General features: G+C 47.7%; 1 protein-coding gene across 13 annotated transcripts in view; it reads right to left on the bottom strand.

Moving 5' to 3' along the window:
• Nucleotides 1-695: 695 nt before the first annotated feature.
• MEI1 (meiotic double-stranded break formation protein 1) overlaps nt 696-18,193 on the bottom strand; it is a 73,504-nt gene continuing 56,006 nt past the window's right edge. For 12 of the 13 annotated variants that reach the window (XM_081587679.1, XM_081587677.1, XM_081587675.1 and 9 more), the window contains 11 exons: nt 16,203-16,368; nt 13,307-13,411; nt 11,212-11,322; nt 10,762-10,922; nt 8,460-8,541; nt 8,095-8,270; nt 5,171-5,252; nt 4,485-4,591; nt 2,024-2,152; nt 1,709-1,821; nt 696-900 (listed from right to left, as the gene is read on the bottom strand). In XM_081587679.1, coding sequence (XP_081443805.1) covers nt 855-900; nt 1,709-1,821; nt 2,024-2,152; nt 4,485-4,591; nt 5,171-5,252; nt 8,095-8,270; nt 8,460-8,541; nt 10,762-10,922; nt 11,212-11,322; nt 13,307-13,411; nt 16,203-16,368 — 1,278 coding nt within the window. In that variant the 3' untranslated portion in view covers nt 696-854. Of the gene's footprint in view, nt 901-1,708; nt 1,822-2,023; nt 2,153-4,484; nt 4,592-5,170; nt 5,253-8,094; nt 8,271-8,403; nt 8,542-10,761; nt 10,923-11,211; nt 11,323-13,306; nt 13,412-16,202; nt 16,369-18,193 lie in introns of all 13 variants that reach the window. The other variant, XR_014081574.1, reaches the window with a different exon arrangement.

Raw genomic sequence — 18,193 nt, 5'->3', positions numbered from 1 at the left:
CCTCACTAGCCCCCTCCAGGGTGAATCATAGTCTTGATGGCATTAGCCCAGTGTGGCCCCTTTTGCCTGGCAAAGCAATAAAAGCTACTCTTTTCTACTTCACCCAAAACTCTGTCTCCGAGTTTCTATTACTATTTGGCACCAATGAACAGTGGCTGAGTTTCCGCGAGAGCCCTGGCAGACAGTCGGTAAGGGAGCTGACACTCCCGGTGAGCTGAGCGCAGAACAGGAGTGGGCAGCTGTGGAGGCAGACACTGGAAGGACTGCACACATGGGTGCACAAATACAAGCTCTGAGGAGAGCCAGGAGCAAAAGGCACACAGGGGACCTGCTTCAGCCAGGAAGGAGATGAGCTGGAACAGCTTCCTTTAGTTAGGAAGGCTGAGAAAGCTCTGACCTGCTCCCTTTCCTTGCCTGGAAGATGTACCTCTCTCCACCTTCACTTGAGGTAAAGCAGCAGATACACTGATCCCAGAGCACCTGGATCACAGCAGCACCAAATGTGCCCTCTCTAGGCCTCTCCTGCCCCAAAGATGGCCTGACTGATGTCTTCAACTGAGGCGACCAGCTGGTGTAACAAGAACAAGTCTGCCCGCTCTCTCCCGGAGGAGGCCACCCATACTGGCTGAGGAACCAGCTGGAGGGAGCCCAGGTAGCGCAAAGTGAAATGTTTTTGGAGAGCCCACACAGGCATCTGAGTGTATCACTTTATTTCCTGCTTCTGTTTCAGTGATGGAGTAAATGGCCCCAGATGAATGGCTGCAGTTGTCATCCATTTCCCCCAAACCACTGTGCCCTGACTTTGTCTTCTCCAGGTCTCAGTTCTCTCTGCTTCTAGGCATCCGGCCAGAGGGTCAGTCTCTGATGTGGGACAGGGATACAGACACCCCTCCCAGGCAGCTGGCAACAACCATGAGAGGAGAACAGCAAGGAGGTGGGGCCAACCATGGGAGAACCATGCTTCTGGGGCCCAAAAGGACAAAAACAGTCAGACAAGAGCAGAGGTGCTCCTGAGAATAATGGGATGGACTCTAAATTTGGGGCCTGAATACCTGAGCTCAGTAGTCACTATACATCAAGGAGGGAACTGTTCCATGGAAAGGGGAAGGAGGAGAGTCCATGAAGAGGAACCCCCACCCCCACCCCAGCACACAGATCTCCAGACCAAGTGTCTCTGGAGCACCACAGCAATCCCTCAGAGGGCAGATGACCACTGCCACAGCCCCTGGCTTTCTCGGGGACCTGCCAGTCACCCAGCACCCTCCCCTATGTTACACTCAGGGCAGCATCTGTGCCAACTGGGCTTGGGCAAGTTTCTTCAAAGTTCCTGGGGAAGGGGTCACTCCCTCTGAGTTTAGTGATATGACTTTGGAGATGCAAATCTGGGGTCAAATCCTGATGCTATCAGTGTGGATCCAGGCATGTCATTTAACCTCTCTGATCTAAGTTACTACTGCATTAACACCCCTAGCTATTGTGAGGATTCGATACAGTGCATGTAACATGACTGGTCCTTGGTAGGAACTTAACAAACAGAACAAGTCATTGTCACTGCTACCACTGTTAATTATTCTCACTGACCCCTGCTTGCCTTAAGAGGACAGGGCTGTAGACAGGGTACCTCTCTACTCTGAAGCATGATGCCATGGCCTCCCATAGCCTGGGTGACCATGCCCAGGCCAAAGCTCCAAGATGCAAGAAAGGATACAGCATGTCCTGTAGGGCTGGCTGGACCAGGGGGATCCTGGGGGAAAGATTCTCCAAGGAGGCCTGCAGGGTCTGGGCCATGCTGTGGTCAGTCAGGAGGCCCATGCTCTGGACCTGGAGAAAAAAAGAGGGTAAAAAAAAAACAGGCTTTCTCAGTGCCCACTCCACACAGGCCCTCTCTGCCCTCCACCCCCTGCACTCCTGACCTCACGTTGCCTGTTGTGGTTAGAGCTCCCCCTTCCCACCCTGCCCCAAGAGAAGATGGTATAGAGGGTTTGGCCTCCCAGTGGCTAAATGGCATCCCCTCCCCACTCACCTGCAGGAAGAAGCCATGCAGAGCCTGGAGTGTGGAGCCAGGGAGGGTAGAGAGGTCGGTCGAAGCTGTGCCTTGCAGAACATGACCCACCTCCTGAGAGAGGATGCTGCTGCTACGGAACCGCACAAACTGGGCCAGGGAGAGAAGCCAAGCATGCAATGACTCGGCATCTCCTCCATTCACAAACATTTCCTGTGTCCCTGCCATGCCCAGCACTGGGCTGGGGACACAGATTTGAAGCCCACAGAACTCTGCCTTCAAGGAGCTCAGCGCTGGTATGCTCAGGTGGGGTTGTGTCTCGGGACAGTGAAGTAATGAGGACTGCAAGATGTTGAGAGCTGGCCCTGCTGACCCCTCAGTCTCCAACTCTCTGCCCCTCAGCCTTGCCTCTCACACTAGACTATGTGTGGTCACACCAAGCCACCACCATGTGCTCGTATACCTGCTGTTCTCATCTCAATACCTGTAACACTTTTCCTTCTCTTTCTCGATTAATCCTTCAAGTCTCGGCTAAAATGTTACCTTCACTACTGAATGGTTCTTTAATTTTATTAAAGATATATAGGCATTAATTCTCCCTCCCTCTGCTAAAGCCTTTGAATGTGTGGAACAAAACAAGCTGTGGAAAATTCTTAAAGAGATGGGAATACCAGATCACCTTAACCTGCCTCCTGAGAAATCTGTATGCAGGTCAAGAAGCAACAGTTAGAACTGAACATGGAACAACAGACTGGTTCTAAATTGGGAAAGGAGTACATCAAGGCTGTATATTGTAACCCTGCGTATTTAACTTATATGCAGAGTACATCATGAGAAATGCTGGGCTGGATGAAGCACAAGCTGGAATCAAGATTGCCAGGAGAAATATCACTAACCTCAGATATGCAGATGACATCAACCTTATGGCAGAAAGCGAAGAGGAACTAAAGAGCCTCTTGATGAAAGTGAAAGAGGACAGTGAAAAAGCTGGTTTAAAACTCAACATTCAAAAAACTAAGATCATGGCATCCAGTCCCATCACTTCATGGCAAGTAGATGGGGAAACAATGGCAACAGTGACAGACTTTATTTTCTTGGGCTCCAAAGATCACTACAGATGGTGACTGCAGCCATGAATTAAAAGACACTTGCTCCTTAGAAGAAAAGCTATGACCAACCTAGATAGCATATTAAAAAGCAGAGACATTACTTTGCCAACAAAGGTCCATCTAGTCAAAGCTCTGGTTTTTCCAGTAGTCATATATGGATGTGAGAGTTGGACCATAAAGGTTGAGTGCCGAAGAATGATGCTTTTGAACTGTAGTGTTGGAGAAGACTCTTGAGAGTCCCTTGAACTGCAAGGAGATACAACCAGTCCATCCTAAAGGAAATCAGTCCTGAATATTGGAAGGACTGATGTTGAAGCTGAAGCTCCAGTACTTTGGCCACCTGATGCAAAGAACTGACTCATTTGAAAAGACCTTGATGCTGGGAAAGATCGAAGGCAGGAGAAGGGGACGATGGAACACGAGATGATTGGATGGCATCACTGACTCAATGGACATGAGTTTGAGCAAGCTCTGGGAGATGGTGAAGGACAGGGAAGGCTGGCATACTGCTGTCCATGGGGTAGCAAAGAGTCGGACACGACTGAGTGACTGAACAACAACAGGTATTAACTGTCCCTCCCAGCTCTGGCAGAAACAATTCCTCTTTTATTGGGACTTCCCTGTTGGCTCACTGATAAGAATCTGCCTGCCAATGCAGGGGACACAGGTTCGATCAATGGTCTGGAAAGATTCCACATGCTGCGGAGCAACTAAGCCTGTGTGCCACAACTACTGAGCCACCACTCTAGAGCCCCCGAGGCGCAACTATTGAAGCCTGTGTGCCTAGAGCCTGTGCTGTGCTCTGCAACAAGAGAAGTCACTGCCATGAGAGGCCCGTGCACTGCAAGAGTAGCCCCGCTCGCTGCAACCAGAGAAAGCCCACAGGCAGCAATGAAGATCCAGCGCAACAGCAACAAAAAATTTACTTTTCTCTGGGCTCCCACACCAACCATTGACTTATTCATTGATCCACTTCACTACCATTCATGGGCTCACTGCCTTGTTTATTCAGTGGATACCTACTGTGTTCTAGGCAGTTAGCATTATCTTCTACTCTTCCATTAATAACATATTTTAAGTCTTGGTTTCCTTGTATATCTCCTTCTCTAGACTGAGGGACACTTAAGAAAGAACAGTTGGCTCACTGACATCTTTTAGCTAGCACAGGATCTGGCATGTGGTGGGCAGGCCCTGGTCAATGTTTCATTAGTGAGTGAATAAGAAACAATGCCCAGGTCTTCTGGGCTGAGAAGATGTGGGCATTTAGAGGAATTCTCTAAGCAGGCTTCTTATAGGGTGAAGGCCCACCCAGCCCCTCTACCTTCTTGGAGGATGACTTTCTTCAGACCACAAGACATCCGTTCTACACTTACCAGGGTCATAAGTCTCAAGATTTCAGGTTTGAGGAAGGAATTCTCTCCAGCTTCCAAGAGAGTAAACATCAAAAAACGATTCCAGGGCTGGCAGGCCACATGGAGGGCTATGGGAAACCAGTCACCATGTTGTTAATCCTATTTTTCCGAAGGCCGTGGAACACTGATAAAGAAAACTTTCTCCTATTGGCTCAAAAACGGGTTGCTCTGCTAGAGGCAGGGCATTGGACAAGCTGACTCCAGGGGTTTCTTTTTTTCCTAGGCTTCTATCCACCCATGCTGCCTGGCCCAGGAGACCATATATCCCATTGTATGTGGGAAGAGCTCTGCCATGTCAGAGCCATGTGACCTCGGGTGGGGCAAGTTGCTTGACCTCCCTGAAACTCAGTGTCCTCATCTGTATGATGGACGTAACAGTGCCCTTGCAGTATTGTTAAAAGAATTAAACAAGATGAATGTGAATCAGGGAGCTCCCTGGTGGCCTAGTGGTTAGGATTCTGGGCTTTCACTGCCATGACTCAGGTTCAATCCATGGTCGGGGAATAGACATCCCACAAGCCAAAAATAAAGAAGTGTGTGAATTGTAGAACGGGGGATGGGAGTTTGAGGTGGGAGGGTGTCACAGCAGGTGCTGGCTTCCTCCAACTGCCCCCATGGGAACATCAGAGAAGGGGGAGGGTTTGTACCGACGTCTGGGCTCCGGGCATGCAGGTAGTCAAGCAAGGCCTCCAGGCAGCCGACACAGGCACGGGACAACAGAGGGTCCTTCTGCAAAAAAACAACAAAACCCACAGATGTACACGTCAGATTTCACTATCAATGGATTTTGCTGCCAACCAAGAAAAAAACATTTGGTTTTCAGAACAACTGAATTTCAGGATTTCAGGCTGGGGGTTGTGGCTCTGTAGAAAATCAAGACGTTTGTTGGTTTCATCTCTCACTCACACACAAAGCACAGTGTGTATACTGATGATTTACCAACATTTGACAGACTGTTTTACTCCAGAAAAGAGTGGGCCCTGGGGCCCCTTAAGCGATTCACGAATTACAGATGCTATAACAGCCCCGCAGTTTATCTAAGTCAGCGTGGGTAGGTTTTTTCTTAAAGCAGAACCTTTTACCAAACAAAATTTTATGCTCTAATAAGCACATGAAAAGAGCTTATTGTCATTAGTCATTAAGGAAATGCAAATTAAAATCACTTTGAAATAACACCACATGCTCACCAATAGCTAAATGTGACTGACAAGAAATACTAAGTATTGGCAAGAATGTGAAGCAACTAGAACTCTTGTGCACTCCTGGTGGGAAGGCAAAATGGTGCAGCTGCTTTGGAAAACAGTTTGATGGTTTCTTATAGACATACGCTTACCATACGTGGCAGAATTTTAAGATGGTCCCATGACATTTGCTCCCAGATGCTACTCCTGTGATTAGGTTACATTATATGGCAAAAGGGAGATTGTTTGGGTTGGTCCAATCTAATCACACCAGTTCTCTAAAATCAGAGTTTTCTTTGACTAGAGGCAGAAGAACTAGAGAGACTGGAAGTGTGAGAAGGACGCAACAGGCATTGGTTGGTTAGAGGATGGAGGGGCCACGTAAGACAGAATACGGACAACCTTAAAGAGATGAAAGAGCACCCCCACACCAAACTGAGAAAGAAGTGTTTCTTTCCTTGATCTCCCAGATAAGCACCCAGCCTGACCAATAACTTGATTTCAGCCTTGTGAGACTCTTAAGTGAAGAACCTGGTCAAGCCCACCCAGGCTTCCGGCATAAAGAATTGTCAGATAACAAGTGGGTGCTGTGTTAAGCTATTATATTTGTGGTGTGTACATACACAGCAACAGAAAACTAATATGTCATTTGACCCAGCAATCTCACTCCTAGGTATTTTACCCAAGAGAAGTAAAAATGGATATTCACACAAAGACTTGTACTTCAGTCTTTATTCATAATAACCAAAAGTCTGGAAGTCCCAAATAGCTATCAGCGTTGTTAGTCGTTCAGTCACGTCCAACTCTTTGTGGCCCCGTGGACTGTAGCCCGCTGGGCTCCTCCGTCCGTGGAATTTTCCAGGCAAGAATACTGAAGTAGGTTGCCATTTCCTCCTCCAGGGAATCTTCCCAACCCAGAGATCGAGCCCAGGTCTGCCACATTGCAGGCAGATTCTTTACCATGTGAGCCACCAGGGAAGCAGTAGGTAAATGGATAAACAAATTGTGGTATAGCCACATAATGGGCCACTACTCCCCAATATATAGAAATAAAGTACTGATACAACAGTATGAATGAATCTCAAAAGCATTAAGCTAAGTTGTAGAAGACAGACACACAAGGAAATGTAATGTATGATTTCATTTACATGGAATTCTAGAAATGGTATAACTGTAGTGCCAGAAAGCAGATCAGTGTTTGCCAAGGGTCAGGGATGGGGAGGGGACTGACTACAAAGCAATACATGGGAACTTTTTGTGGTGCTGGAAACCTATACCATGATTGTGGTGGTGTTCACGAAACTGTATATATTTGTCAAAACTCATCTAATTACACTTAAATCAGTGAATTTTACTACATGTAAGTTATATCTCAATAAGACTGATTTTTTTTTAATGTAACAAACTAACAAAGAAAATCCTATGTTCTCCTCATGCTATTCTTTGGAACACAGCAACCTGGAGGTTAAGTTATGAGGCAGATCTGGGTTTGAATCCTTGCTTGGCTACTTACCATCTGCAGGATCCTGGCCAAGGTTACTTAATTTTGCTAAATGGGGATAAAAAGATTACTTGGGTTGCTAAGAGGGCTTGATGAGATATGGGTACAGAGTATCTAAGGAGTGCTTGGCACTAAGTTAGCACAAAAAAGTGGTGAATATCATAATGAAATGCATAACAGGGAAAACATTCTCCCTAACAACCCCTCAGTCTAGGCCTTGTGTCCTTTCTCCTTCTCCAATCAAAAATTGACTCTTAACCAGTGGGCACTTCCAACTTTTTCCCAGGCACTCAAGATTGGCCAGTTTTTGCTTGTCCAGGATCCATTCCTCCTTCTTCTGAGGACAATTTTATTTTGCAGAAACACTCCTCTCTTATGTTCAGTCCATGTGAGTTATGGAGAGTTGACCATGTGCTCCATCCTCCAGGAGAGGCACAGGCCAGGCCAATCAGAGCACCCCATGTTTCAAGCAGAGTGACGAGCACATTACCAAGCCAGGCTCATTAACTCAATTCTAGGGGCTACTGAGAAAGAGACACTTTCTTTCTGCCAGAAGGATAGGAGCCAAGAGCTGCTCTAGGTTATCCTACCATCCCATGAGAAGAAAGCTAAGAGAAACGCAGAGCCAGGAGATAGAGAGATAGCGTTCTGATGACACTGTCTGAGCCTCTGGGATCCCAGATGTACCTAAAGCCAGTTTTGGCCCCTGGACTTCTCAGTTATGAGACAGTTTGAGTTTTGTTTCTGTCACTGTAACTTTAAAACCAATCAATCTACTCTCCAGGCCTTGGTAGGAATACCAGGATCTTGACAGGCAGCTTCTCCTTCCTGCTGTCATCCTGGGTAAAGCAGGCTCCACTGCCAGGGTCCCACTTGGGAAGGGCCTTACCTGCACCAGAAGGTTCTGCAGTCCGATGACCAGGGACAGCACTTGTGATGTTCCCAGTGGAGCTAGGACAGTGTCCTCAGGGGCTGGCGGTGACTGGGCCCCTGAGGGCAGTAGAGCAACCAGAGCAGAGGAGAAGTTTTGTTGCAGGGCTGTCCGCAGGAAGCGTAAGATGGCAGCTGAAAGTAGGAAACTCCTTACACCCAGTTCCTGTCTCATTCCCCACCTCCCTGTGCCCAGCTCTGTTACAGGGGGAAGACCATGGAGATATAGTGGGGTGACCACAGGCTGGTCTGGGTTGGGTGGTCCCACCTCAGGATCTAGGGGATAGGTTTTTCTTCTCCTGCCGGAGGCCCTTGGCCCCACACCTGACAGCAGCGCAGCCTTTTTCTTTGGGATGCTGAGGGCCTTCAGTACTTGGTCCAGTTCCACGGACAACGTCTGATGAACCTGGCAGAGCACGGGGTAAAGGCATAACCCCCACTTTCTGGGAGCCTGGGCAGAAAATAACCTGCTGCAATATCTCGTGTACCTACATACACATACCCAGAAGGACAGAGAAGGTTACACAGGGTCTTGTGAACCTCACCTGGATTCAGGAGCTTGAGGAGGAAAATCAAGCCCAGACCTGGAAAACTCTGCTTCTCCCAAATTTCCCGTCCTCGGAGAGCATGTGCACCAAGGAAGAATCGATCCCGGCCTTATCTGTAGGTCCGTTTCTACCTCAGCCCACCATCCACCTAACTCAGACCTGGAGTCAGATGGCTCAGATTAAAAATCCTGGCTCTGCCACTTTCCAGCTGAGTGGCTGTGGACAAGTCACTGCCCTGCACCTCTCTCAGCCTGCCTTACGTCCTTCACCTATGAAACAGGAACAGTACCACCTGCTTTCACTCCCGCCAGAGCCACTGTGAAGAACAGCTGAGGCTCAGCACTGGGAATGTGCTCCTTGACCTCAAAGCAATGACCAAACTGAGGGGTCAGTTTAGGCAACAGGTTCAAAGCTGTGAGTGTGCTCTGCTCTCCTTACCCAGAACATGAGCTGCCTTCAGGCAGCTTCTCCTCCACTTGGATCTATCACAGTTTTGCACAAAGCAATTCCTCAAAAATGCTTGTTGGCTGGTGGAATTGGCAGGTTCTATGCAGAAGAACCAACTTGTATAAAGATATTGAGATGCCATACTAATCTGTTAGTAGAGGAAGCTGTGTGCAAGTTCTGTGCTATCTGCTCAATTTTTTGGTAAATCTAAAACTGTCCAAAAAATAACGGCTACTAAAAATCAACCAGAAACAAACAAAACAAGGTATGGAGATGTGAAAGAGAACAGTGAACTGGAAAAGAGCAAGCATGTGGTCAGAAAAGGAGGGTAGAATGACAGGAAGTAAGGCTGCAGGCGGGCCTGGTAGGAAGGGTCTCAGCAGCCACAAAGAGAACAGAAAGGTGCTGAAGGAGAGTGGGCAGAGGGGAAGTGTGGACAGACTGTACCGCGGGGATAGAGAGGCAGGGGGATGGAGAGGCTGGGGCCAGCAGATTGTAAACAGGCCGCCTTGGTGTTGAGGATGAATGATCAGGCCTGAATGAGGGCAGAGGGGAGGACTTGGAGGAGAGGCAGTTAGGTGATTGGCTGGGTGTGAGCTGAGGGCCAGGGCAGAACTGATGACATGGTGCAGGCTTCCATCCAGGCAGGTGGCTGCAAGGGCAGGAGTGGGCCCAACAGAGACAAGCAGGAGAGGTTCCTGTCCCAAGTTGACCCTACTGGCAACTACCTGAGGATCTGCTACAGTGTAGATCTGCCAGTTTACTGAAAGCCTAGAAGCCAAAATTTTAAGACTAACTTCAATTCTATACCAGTGAGTGTTTGCCTGGCATTAGGTTGGCACAGAGCTGGGCACAGTGAGAGGATACCTCAAGGGCTAGGCAATGGTTTACGTCCACCAGGAGCAGCCAGCCTTAGGGGAAACACTCAAAAGTGGAGCAGCCCACAGAGGAGCCCATGCAGGGCACTAGGATGCCAAGGTCATACAAGGGGGAGGGGCTGAGAGGAAAGGAGGTGCTCTGTGGATAAGTCCATGGCGCTTCTGTTCCCCGCATCACCTTCTCTAACAGTCACATGACAGCTCACATGTATATGGCACTTCACAGCTTGCCACCCACCACTTCAAGATCACGGGCTGGATTCTGCCTTCCCCTTCAGCTAGACAGTCCACTCCCTACACCCTGCCATGTGATACCTCACCACTCTTCAAATACATAAATCATGTCTTAAACTTGTGCAGCTTCAGGCCTGTGCTCATTTCATTCTCCTTGCCTAGCATGCTCTCCCCCTTGCCTGGCACAGTCTTACCTTTCAAGGCTTTGCTTAAAGATTACAACACAAGTTCCCCAAGTGTGGGGTGTATACTGTATTCCGTTTTTATTCCTCTGTTCCTAAAGTACCGCCTGGCATGTAGGTGATCCATGTGTGCTAAATGGATCAACGTAAACCAACCTGACAACAGCCTTGCATGTTACTCTCCTGTTTTGTAGGCAAGGAAACTGAAGCTCAAAGAGGTAAATACTTCACTAAGGTTACGTAGGTAATAAGCCACAGAGCTGAGACCAGAACTCGGATCTTCATTGCTCCTTTGAGTGACACCCATGCCCCAAAGCTACAGGGGTTAGAGACTAACCTGCAGACTGCCTTCGTGCTGCTGGGCAGAGAAGGAGGCAGTGAGCAGCCAGGCGGAGCAGAGGAGCCCGGTCCTGGGAGAGCCCTCCTCAGCCCAGGTCAGTGCCAGCATCTTCTCCAGAAGCTCTATTAGTGCTGTGCTGCTCAGAAGAACTGCAGCGGCTGCAGAGGGTTGGGCAGAGTAGGTGGTGCCCAGTTAGCACCCTGAAGGTGCTTCACATATGCACTGTGAATGAACAAAAGGGTCGCCTGGAGGCTCTAAGGGGCCCAGCTTCATTGTGGAACTAAAGGTTACTGGAACCAGAAAGGACCTTATGACCATCCGTTCCAGCCACACACACCCTTATTTATTTATTTATTTTTAAGATCGGAGAACTGAGGGCAGCAAGAGCCACAGACACTGCCCAGCACCCTCCCTTCCTCTTCACTGTGCCAGCCTGGGCCCCAGCACCTCTTCTCTGACTGCCCAGCGTGGTCTGGTGAAGGCTGCAGTACAGGAAGTTGAAGGAGGGCTGCAGGATGTCCGAGTCAGCGGGGCTGCATGTCCCACACAGCTTGCTCACTGCAAGAGATCAGAGTCCTTGGGAGCCCCAGCGCTCAGCACTCACACTTCTTACAGCTAATGGCCCTCAACCAGCTAATTTCAGATGTCAGTCTTGGGGGTCAAGAACAAACCAGGTGTCCCTGATGTTACTCCCATTAGAAAGAAGCAGTGACAAACCCAAAGACATGTTCACACTCTCCATCGGAATACACGTCAGGCAAGCAGCCCACAGACTGCACAAGTTTAGGAGGTCAAAAGGCAGCCTCTGACAGCACTTGTGCCAACCAGACTCCAGGCTGCAGAGTCTGCAGAGGTTATGTAGGCCCACTTGCCACCATCAGCAGAAAGACAATCCAGTCTGAATTCTTCCAGTAACAGGCACTCACCACCTTCCCAGGGGAGGTCTGTAGCTATCGATGTGCAGTTCCCTAAACTTGCCACATTCTCTCTCTCATACTACCTCCATCTAGCTAACACCTTCCCTCCGATTCAGCAATCAAGATTCAGATCAAAGTTCACCTCCCTCGTGAATTCTCCCTTAATCCGTCAAAGCAAGGTTAAATGCCTCCTCATATTCCGCCTGCCTCATCAGAGCCATTGCAGCACTGTGGAGTAGACATCTACAGGGCACAACCCTTTCCTCCTGGGAACTACCGCTCCTTGCTCCCCTGCCCCCACTATCCTAGATATAAACCTACCTAAGTCTCCATTCACTTTTTTGGCAGCCATATCACACTTGACTTTACATGGCTCATGATCAACCAGACAACCAGGCCCCTCCCAACCATAGCCCCACCCTTGAACCACAGTCCTCTACTCTCATTGCTCTCAAATAAAACTATTCAAGGGTTATATGTAAATATATACTCATTTCACATATATGTTTCAGTCTGTTATTTCTCCCTGTTAGAGGCCCTTTTGACAGCTGTTTTTGTCACACACAAACCTCCTTCCTGGCTGAGTGTCACCTGATAAGACAGGCAGGCAATGACCAGCACTAGGCCAGGCTGGACACTGGTCTCATGAGGAGATCTGGGCTCCGGCAGGGAAAAAACCATGCTCCCCTGTGGGCAGAGGACACGATACTCCACAGGCACTGGGGACACACCATTTTTCCTACTAATTTCAAACTTTCCTCAACAAATCTTCCTGAGGGTGCTGCCTAAGAACTGGTGGCTGCATCAGTGAGCAATAAAAGATCCTAATAAGGTTTGGGGTGTGGGGAGAGAAAAGGCCTAGAGATCTGTGAACTGGATCATCAGATCCTGAGTCAGCTGCAGGGTGAGGTGGAGAACAGAGCTTGTGCCAGGAAAAATGAAGGATACATAGACAGTACCCATTGAAGGCCTACTCTGTGCCAAGCACCCTGTGGCATTCTACGTTTAAAGTTACTCCTTACATCAACCCTAAATCAGTACACACTATTATCTTACTTATGAGGAACCAAAGGCTCACAAAGGCTGGAGGTTGCCCAAGGTTGCATAACTGTGACTAAGCTGAGAACAGAATCAGGCCTTCTTGATTCTGGAGCTTGGCGCAGTGACTTGTTTTGGTTTTTGTTTTCCAAACATTCCCAGAGGACGAGCAGAAGATCTGGAAGGTTCTTTATCAAGAAGCCCATAGGAGATCAACCAGTCAGAGAACTGTGCATGAGCTGATCGCATACCCTGCAACCCTCCTCCCTCACATTGCCTTTATTTATTTTTTTTTTTTTTATATTTTTTTTTATAAATTTATTTATCACATTGCCTTTAAAAATGCTTTGTTGAAATCCTTCAGGGAGTCTGGGTTTGTGGGGGGAATGAGTCCTCATTCTTGCATGGCCCTGCAATAAACCTTTCTCTACTCAAAAAAAAGAGAAGCCCACAGGAATCGACTGACCCACCAGCTTCTTCCAAAAGGTGAAAGGATGGAAGAAAGGAGCAAAGCCATCATTATGAGGGCTGACCCACAGCCCACCCAGCCCTGGGCCCTCAGGCACTGTCCCAAGCAGCCAGGGCACCTTGGTGAAGCAGCTTCATGGCCATGCTGTCCAGTTCTTGCTCTGACTCATTCCTCAGCTGCACTAAGGAGAGGAGGCTCAACAGCAAAGGCAGGTTCCCAGAGGCTGTTAGGAACAAGGAGAGCTGGTCAGGGGGACTGAAAGACAGATCACCACCACCACCCAACCAGTGGTAAATAGTTTGTTGGGATTTACCCCTATTTCCTGTCTTCTTTATTTGGAAAAGGGGCAACTGACAGACTGAGTGCCAACTCTGGGTTGGGTAAGAGAATTCATTATTTCACTTAATCCTCTTTAAAACCATGGGAAGCAGGCACTGTCATTTCCATTTTACAGTTAAGAAAACTGAGGCCCAGAGAGGCTAAATTACATCTCCCAGGTCCCACAGCCACTGGCAGGGCCAGGACTTGAACCCAAATCTGAATCCAAGGCTCACAGTCTTTCCATTATGGGTTTCCAAGAAATCTCATGGTTCTTAAACACTATTATCAGTTAGTTGTGGCTTCTCCTTTCTTGAAAAGGAAGGATTCAGCTCCTCCATATCCCCTTAACAGAACAGAAGATATTAAGAAGAGGTGGCAAGAATACACAGAAGAACTATACAAAAAAGATCTTTACAACCCAGATAATTACGATGGTGTGATCACTCATCTAGAGCCAGACATCCTGGAATGCGAAGTCAAGTGGGCCTTAGGAAGCATCACTATGAATAAAGCTAGTGGAGGTGATGGAATTCCAGTTGAGCTATTTCAAATCCTAAAAGATGATGCTGTAAAACTGCTGCACTCAATATGTCAGCAAATCTGGAAAACTCAGCAGTGGTCACAGGAATGGAAAAGGTCAGTTTTCATTCCAATCCCAAAGAAAGGCAATGCCAAAGAATGCTCAAACTACTGTACAATTGCACTCATCTCACACGCTAGTAGAGTAATGCTCAAAATTCTCCAAGCCAGGCTTTACCAATACATGAACTTCCAGATGTTAATATCTTAATATCTTCTGTTCTGTTAAGAGGATCTAGAAGAGCCGAATCCTTTCTTTTCAGGGAAGGAGAAGCTGGTTTTAGAAAAGGCAGAGGAACCAGAGATCAAATTGCCAACATCCGCTGGATCATCGAAACAGTAAGCGAGTTCCAGAAAAACATCTATTTCTGCTTTATTGACTATGCCAAAGCCTTTGACTGTGTGGTTCACAATAAACTGTGGAAAATTCTGAAAGAGATGGGAATACCAGACCATCTGACCCCCCTCTTGAGAAACCTGTGTGCAGGTCAGGAAGCAACAGTTAGAACTGGACATGGAACAACGGACTGGTTCCAAATAGGAAAAGGAGTACGTCAAGGCTGTATATTGTCACCCTGCTTATTTAACTTAAATGCAGAGTACATCATGAGAAACGCTGGGCTGGATGAAGCACAAACTGGAATCAAGATTGCCGGGAGAAATATCAATAACCTCAGATATGCAGATGACACCACCCTTGTGGCAGAAAGTGAAGAAGAACTAAAGAGCCTCTTGATGAAAGTGAAAGAGGAGAGTGAAAAAGTTGGCTTAAAGCTCAACATTCAGAAAACTAAGATCATGACATCTGGTCCCATTACTTCATGGGAAATAGATGGGGAAACAGTGGCTGACTTAATTTTGGGGGGCTCCAAAATCACTGCAGATGGTGACTGCAGCCATGAAATTAAAAGACGCTTACTCCTTGGAAGGAAAGTTATGACCAACCTAGACAGCATATTAAAAAGCAGAGACATCACTTTGTCAACGAAAGTCCGTCTAGTCAAGGCTATGGTTTTTTCCAGTAGTCATGTATGGATATGAGAGTGGGACAACAAAGAAAGCTGAGCACAGAATTGATGCTTTTGAACTGTGGTGTTGGAGAAGACTCTTGAGAGTCCCTTGGACTGCAAGGAGATCCAACCAGTCCATCCTAAAGGAAATCAGTCCTGGGTGTTCACTGAAAGGACTGATGTTGAAGCTGAAACTCCAATACTTTGGCCACCTGATGCGAAGAGCTGACTCATTTGAAAAGACCCTGATGCTGGGAAAGACTGCAGGCAGGAGGAGAAGGGGACAACGGAGGATGAGATGGTTGGATGGCATCACCGACTCAATGGACGTGAGTTTGGATAAACTCCGGGAACTGGTGATGGACAGGGAGGCCTGGCGTGCTTCAGTTCATGGGGTCGCAGAGTCGGACACGACTGAGCGACTGAACTGAACTGAACTGAACTGAGATCCCCTTAAACATGCCTCCAAATCCCCATCCTCAACAGAACTGGACCAAGTGTGCCATAGTTCTCCACCCACTTCCTCTTAATTGCTTGAAAATTTAAAAGTTCAACTTTCTAAGAGTAGGAAAAAAACGGATTAATCCCAGCCTTTCACACTATACCAAATATCAAGCTTCTGTGACTCCAGGGAGACCCATTCTGGATTTGGAAACCATCCTTTTGGATCTCATCAGGAGCTTCCAATGCATCACAGATCCACCCCCTCCCTTGCCCCTGCTGGCTGTTGCTGCCTCCCTGACCTCCCCAACATTTACCGCTTCTTTCTTCCCAATTGGGGGCTGCCATTCTTGTGACAAATAGCTCTGAGCACATGCTGCGCAGGGTGGGGATATGCATGCATGCATCAAACACACCCACCCATGCAGACATGAAACATAACCACACTCAAACCACACACACACACAAGTATGCTGAGCACCCACTCTCACACAAGAGGAAGGAGATAAAAGTTTCTCGCTTGATGCCCCACTGGCCTGACTTTTCTTTTGCAGAGAAAACTCCGATTTTCTCTCCCAGAGCAGACCTCATCACGGTAGAGATGCCCTCTCCTGAGTGACCTTCCTTCAGGTCTAAACGTGCTCCCAGCAGCTATAGGCTGACCTCCTGAGGGGGAGGACCCGTGCTCCACCAGCAGATGCTGTAGGATCATCAGGAAGTGGCCTCGGATGAGACCGCCCACTTGGACATCTTCATTCCTCCTCAGAAAGGTCTTCAGGATGATCAGTACCTTGCGGGCTGTGTCCACGGGACTGGAACTGATGAGGTCCTGAGCAGGAGAGAAGGAAGCCAGAGCTCAGAGGGCATTATAGTTGGGGACAGTTGAGCAGTGAAGAAGAGGGGCTGGAGAAGGGCCCCAAATGACGCTATCACAGCACCTAGGGAAGGAAGCACTCACTCAGGACCTACCATGCATCAACCTGTCAAACAAGTCCATCCGAAATGGGAGAAAACAGAGGCTCAGAGAGATTGTGTGATGTGCCAAAGCTCACATAAGCTAGTAAGTGGTACAGTTAGGATTTGAATCCCTGGTGGTTCAGATGGTAAAGAATCTGCCTACAATGCAGAAGACCCTGGGTCAGGAAGATCCCCTGGAGAAGGGAATAGCTACCCAGTCCAGTATCATTGCCTGAAGAATCCCACGGACCAAGGAGCTTGGTGGGCTTCAGTCCCAAGGATAGGACTTGGATCAGAAAGAGTCAGACATGACTGAGTGACTAACACACTCCTAACTCCAAGCCCAGAGCTCTTTCTACTTTCCAGGATGCCCCTCTCTTGCACATGGAAGTACAAGGGTCAGGAAGAGGTTATTTCAGAAGCGGGGACCTGAGTGTGCCTTAAGGGAGAAGGGGGTGGGGGTGGAGATATCACAGGGCAAGGACAGGATGGGTTAGGACAGATTCAGGACACAAGAAAATAAGCAAGGACCAGATCAGGCCCCATCTCCGCCATGGCATCTGGCTATTTCTGCCCCAAGGAGTAAAGGCCTTGGTTTCAGAAGGTGGGAAAGAATATTGCTTTTTACTTGACTTCAGAGTTATTTTAATGAGTATATGTTAAAGGGGAAGTCAGCAGAAGCCACACCAGAGACTATTCCACTGAGAGCTCCTGGCACCTTCCAGCTCAAACAGGCCAATTCCTTTGGACAGGCCAGAGGGGGCTGGGTGCCATGAAACCAGTTGTCACACACAGACTCCTAGCTCCTGACACACAGAGCCATGATTACAGGTAACCGGCCAGACAAACCCAGATGTGCTGATCACTGGGTAGCATAGGGGTGTCTGTGTTTGGCTCTGTAAAAACCCCCACAGCTGCCAGAGAAACAACTATAATAATGACGATATAATTCATATTTTATGGCACAATGAGAAACATTTAAACATAAAATTTTTCTTTGCTAGCTTGGGCCTCTTCCTCCCCTTTTAGTGTGTATTGTGCATCTGACTTAACCAGACCTCCTTAGGAGATAACATTCTTTCTCAATCTCATCAAGGGTCACAACTCATAAGTCTTTAGGGGATAACTTCCTTCCTAATTCCGCAAGGGACCATGATGACCTGTGATCCACTACTACCTTTGTATGTATAGATTTAAATTGTGTAAATGATCAATAATATGTCCTTTAACTATTTGTCTCAAAAACTTAAGTCACTGTGCTTTGTTTGACCTCTTACGGGCAGAACAGTCCTCAGAGCTTTTTATTTTACTTTCTTAATTTATTTTTTTGGCCACACCACATGGTTTGCAAGATCTTAGTTCCTGGACCAGGCATGGAATCCATGCTCCCTACAGTGGAAGCACTGAGTCCTAACCACTGGACTGCCGGGGAATTCCCCTCAGAGATTTCTGAAAGACTGTCTACCAGGTTATAATTCTCGGGTTGGCTCAAATAAATTTGCCATATCCTTCTGAGATAGACTGTTGACTAATTTTTATTGACAATATCAATAGCAATCACTCAATCAGGACTTAACAATGTCAGGTATTGTTTTCTGTTTCAACTGTAGTTACATGTTTGTTTATACATTATCTGTATCTTCATGATAACTCTTCCAAGTAGGTGTCACTCCAATTTTTCAAATTAGCAAATTGGG

Source organism: Giraffa tippelskirchi, chromosome 4, assembly GCF_054371585.1.
Source record: "Giraffa tippelskirchi isolate mGirTip1 chromosome 4, T2T-mGirTip1v1.2.pri, whole genome shotgun sequence".
Classification (NCBI taxonomy): domain Eukaryota; kingdom Metazoa; phylum Chordata; class Mammalia; order Artiodactyla; family Giraffidae; genus Giraffa; species Giraffa tippelskirchi.
The sequence above is the reverse complement of the archived record's forward strand: the minus strand, read 5'-3'. Positions and strand labels throughout refer to the sequence as shown.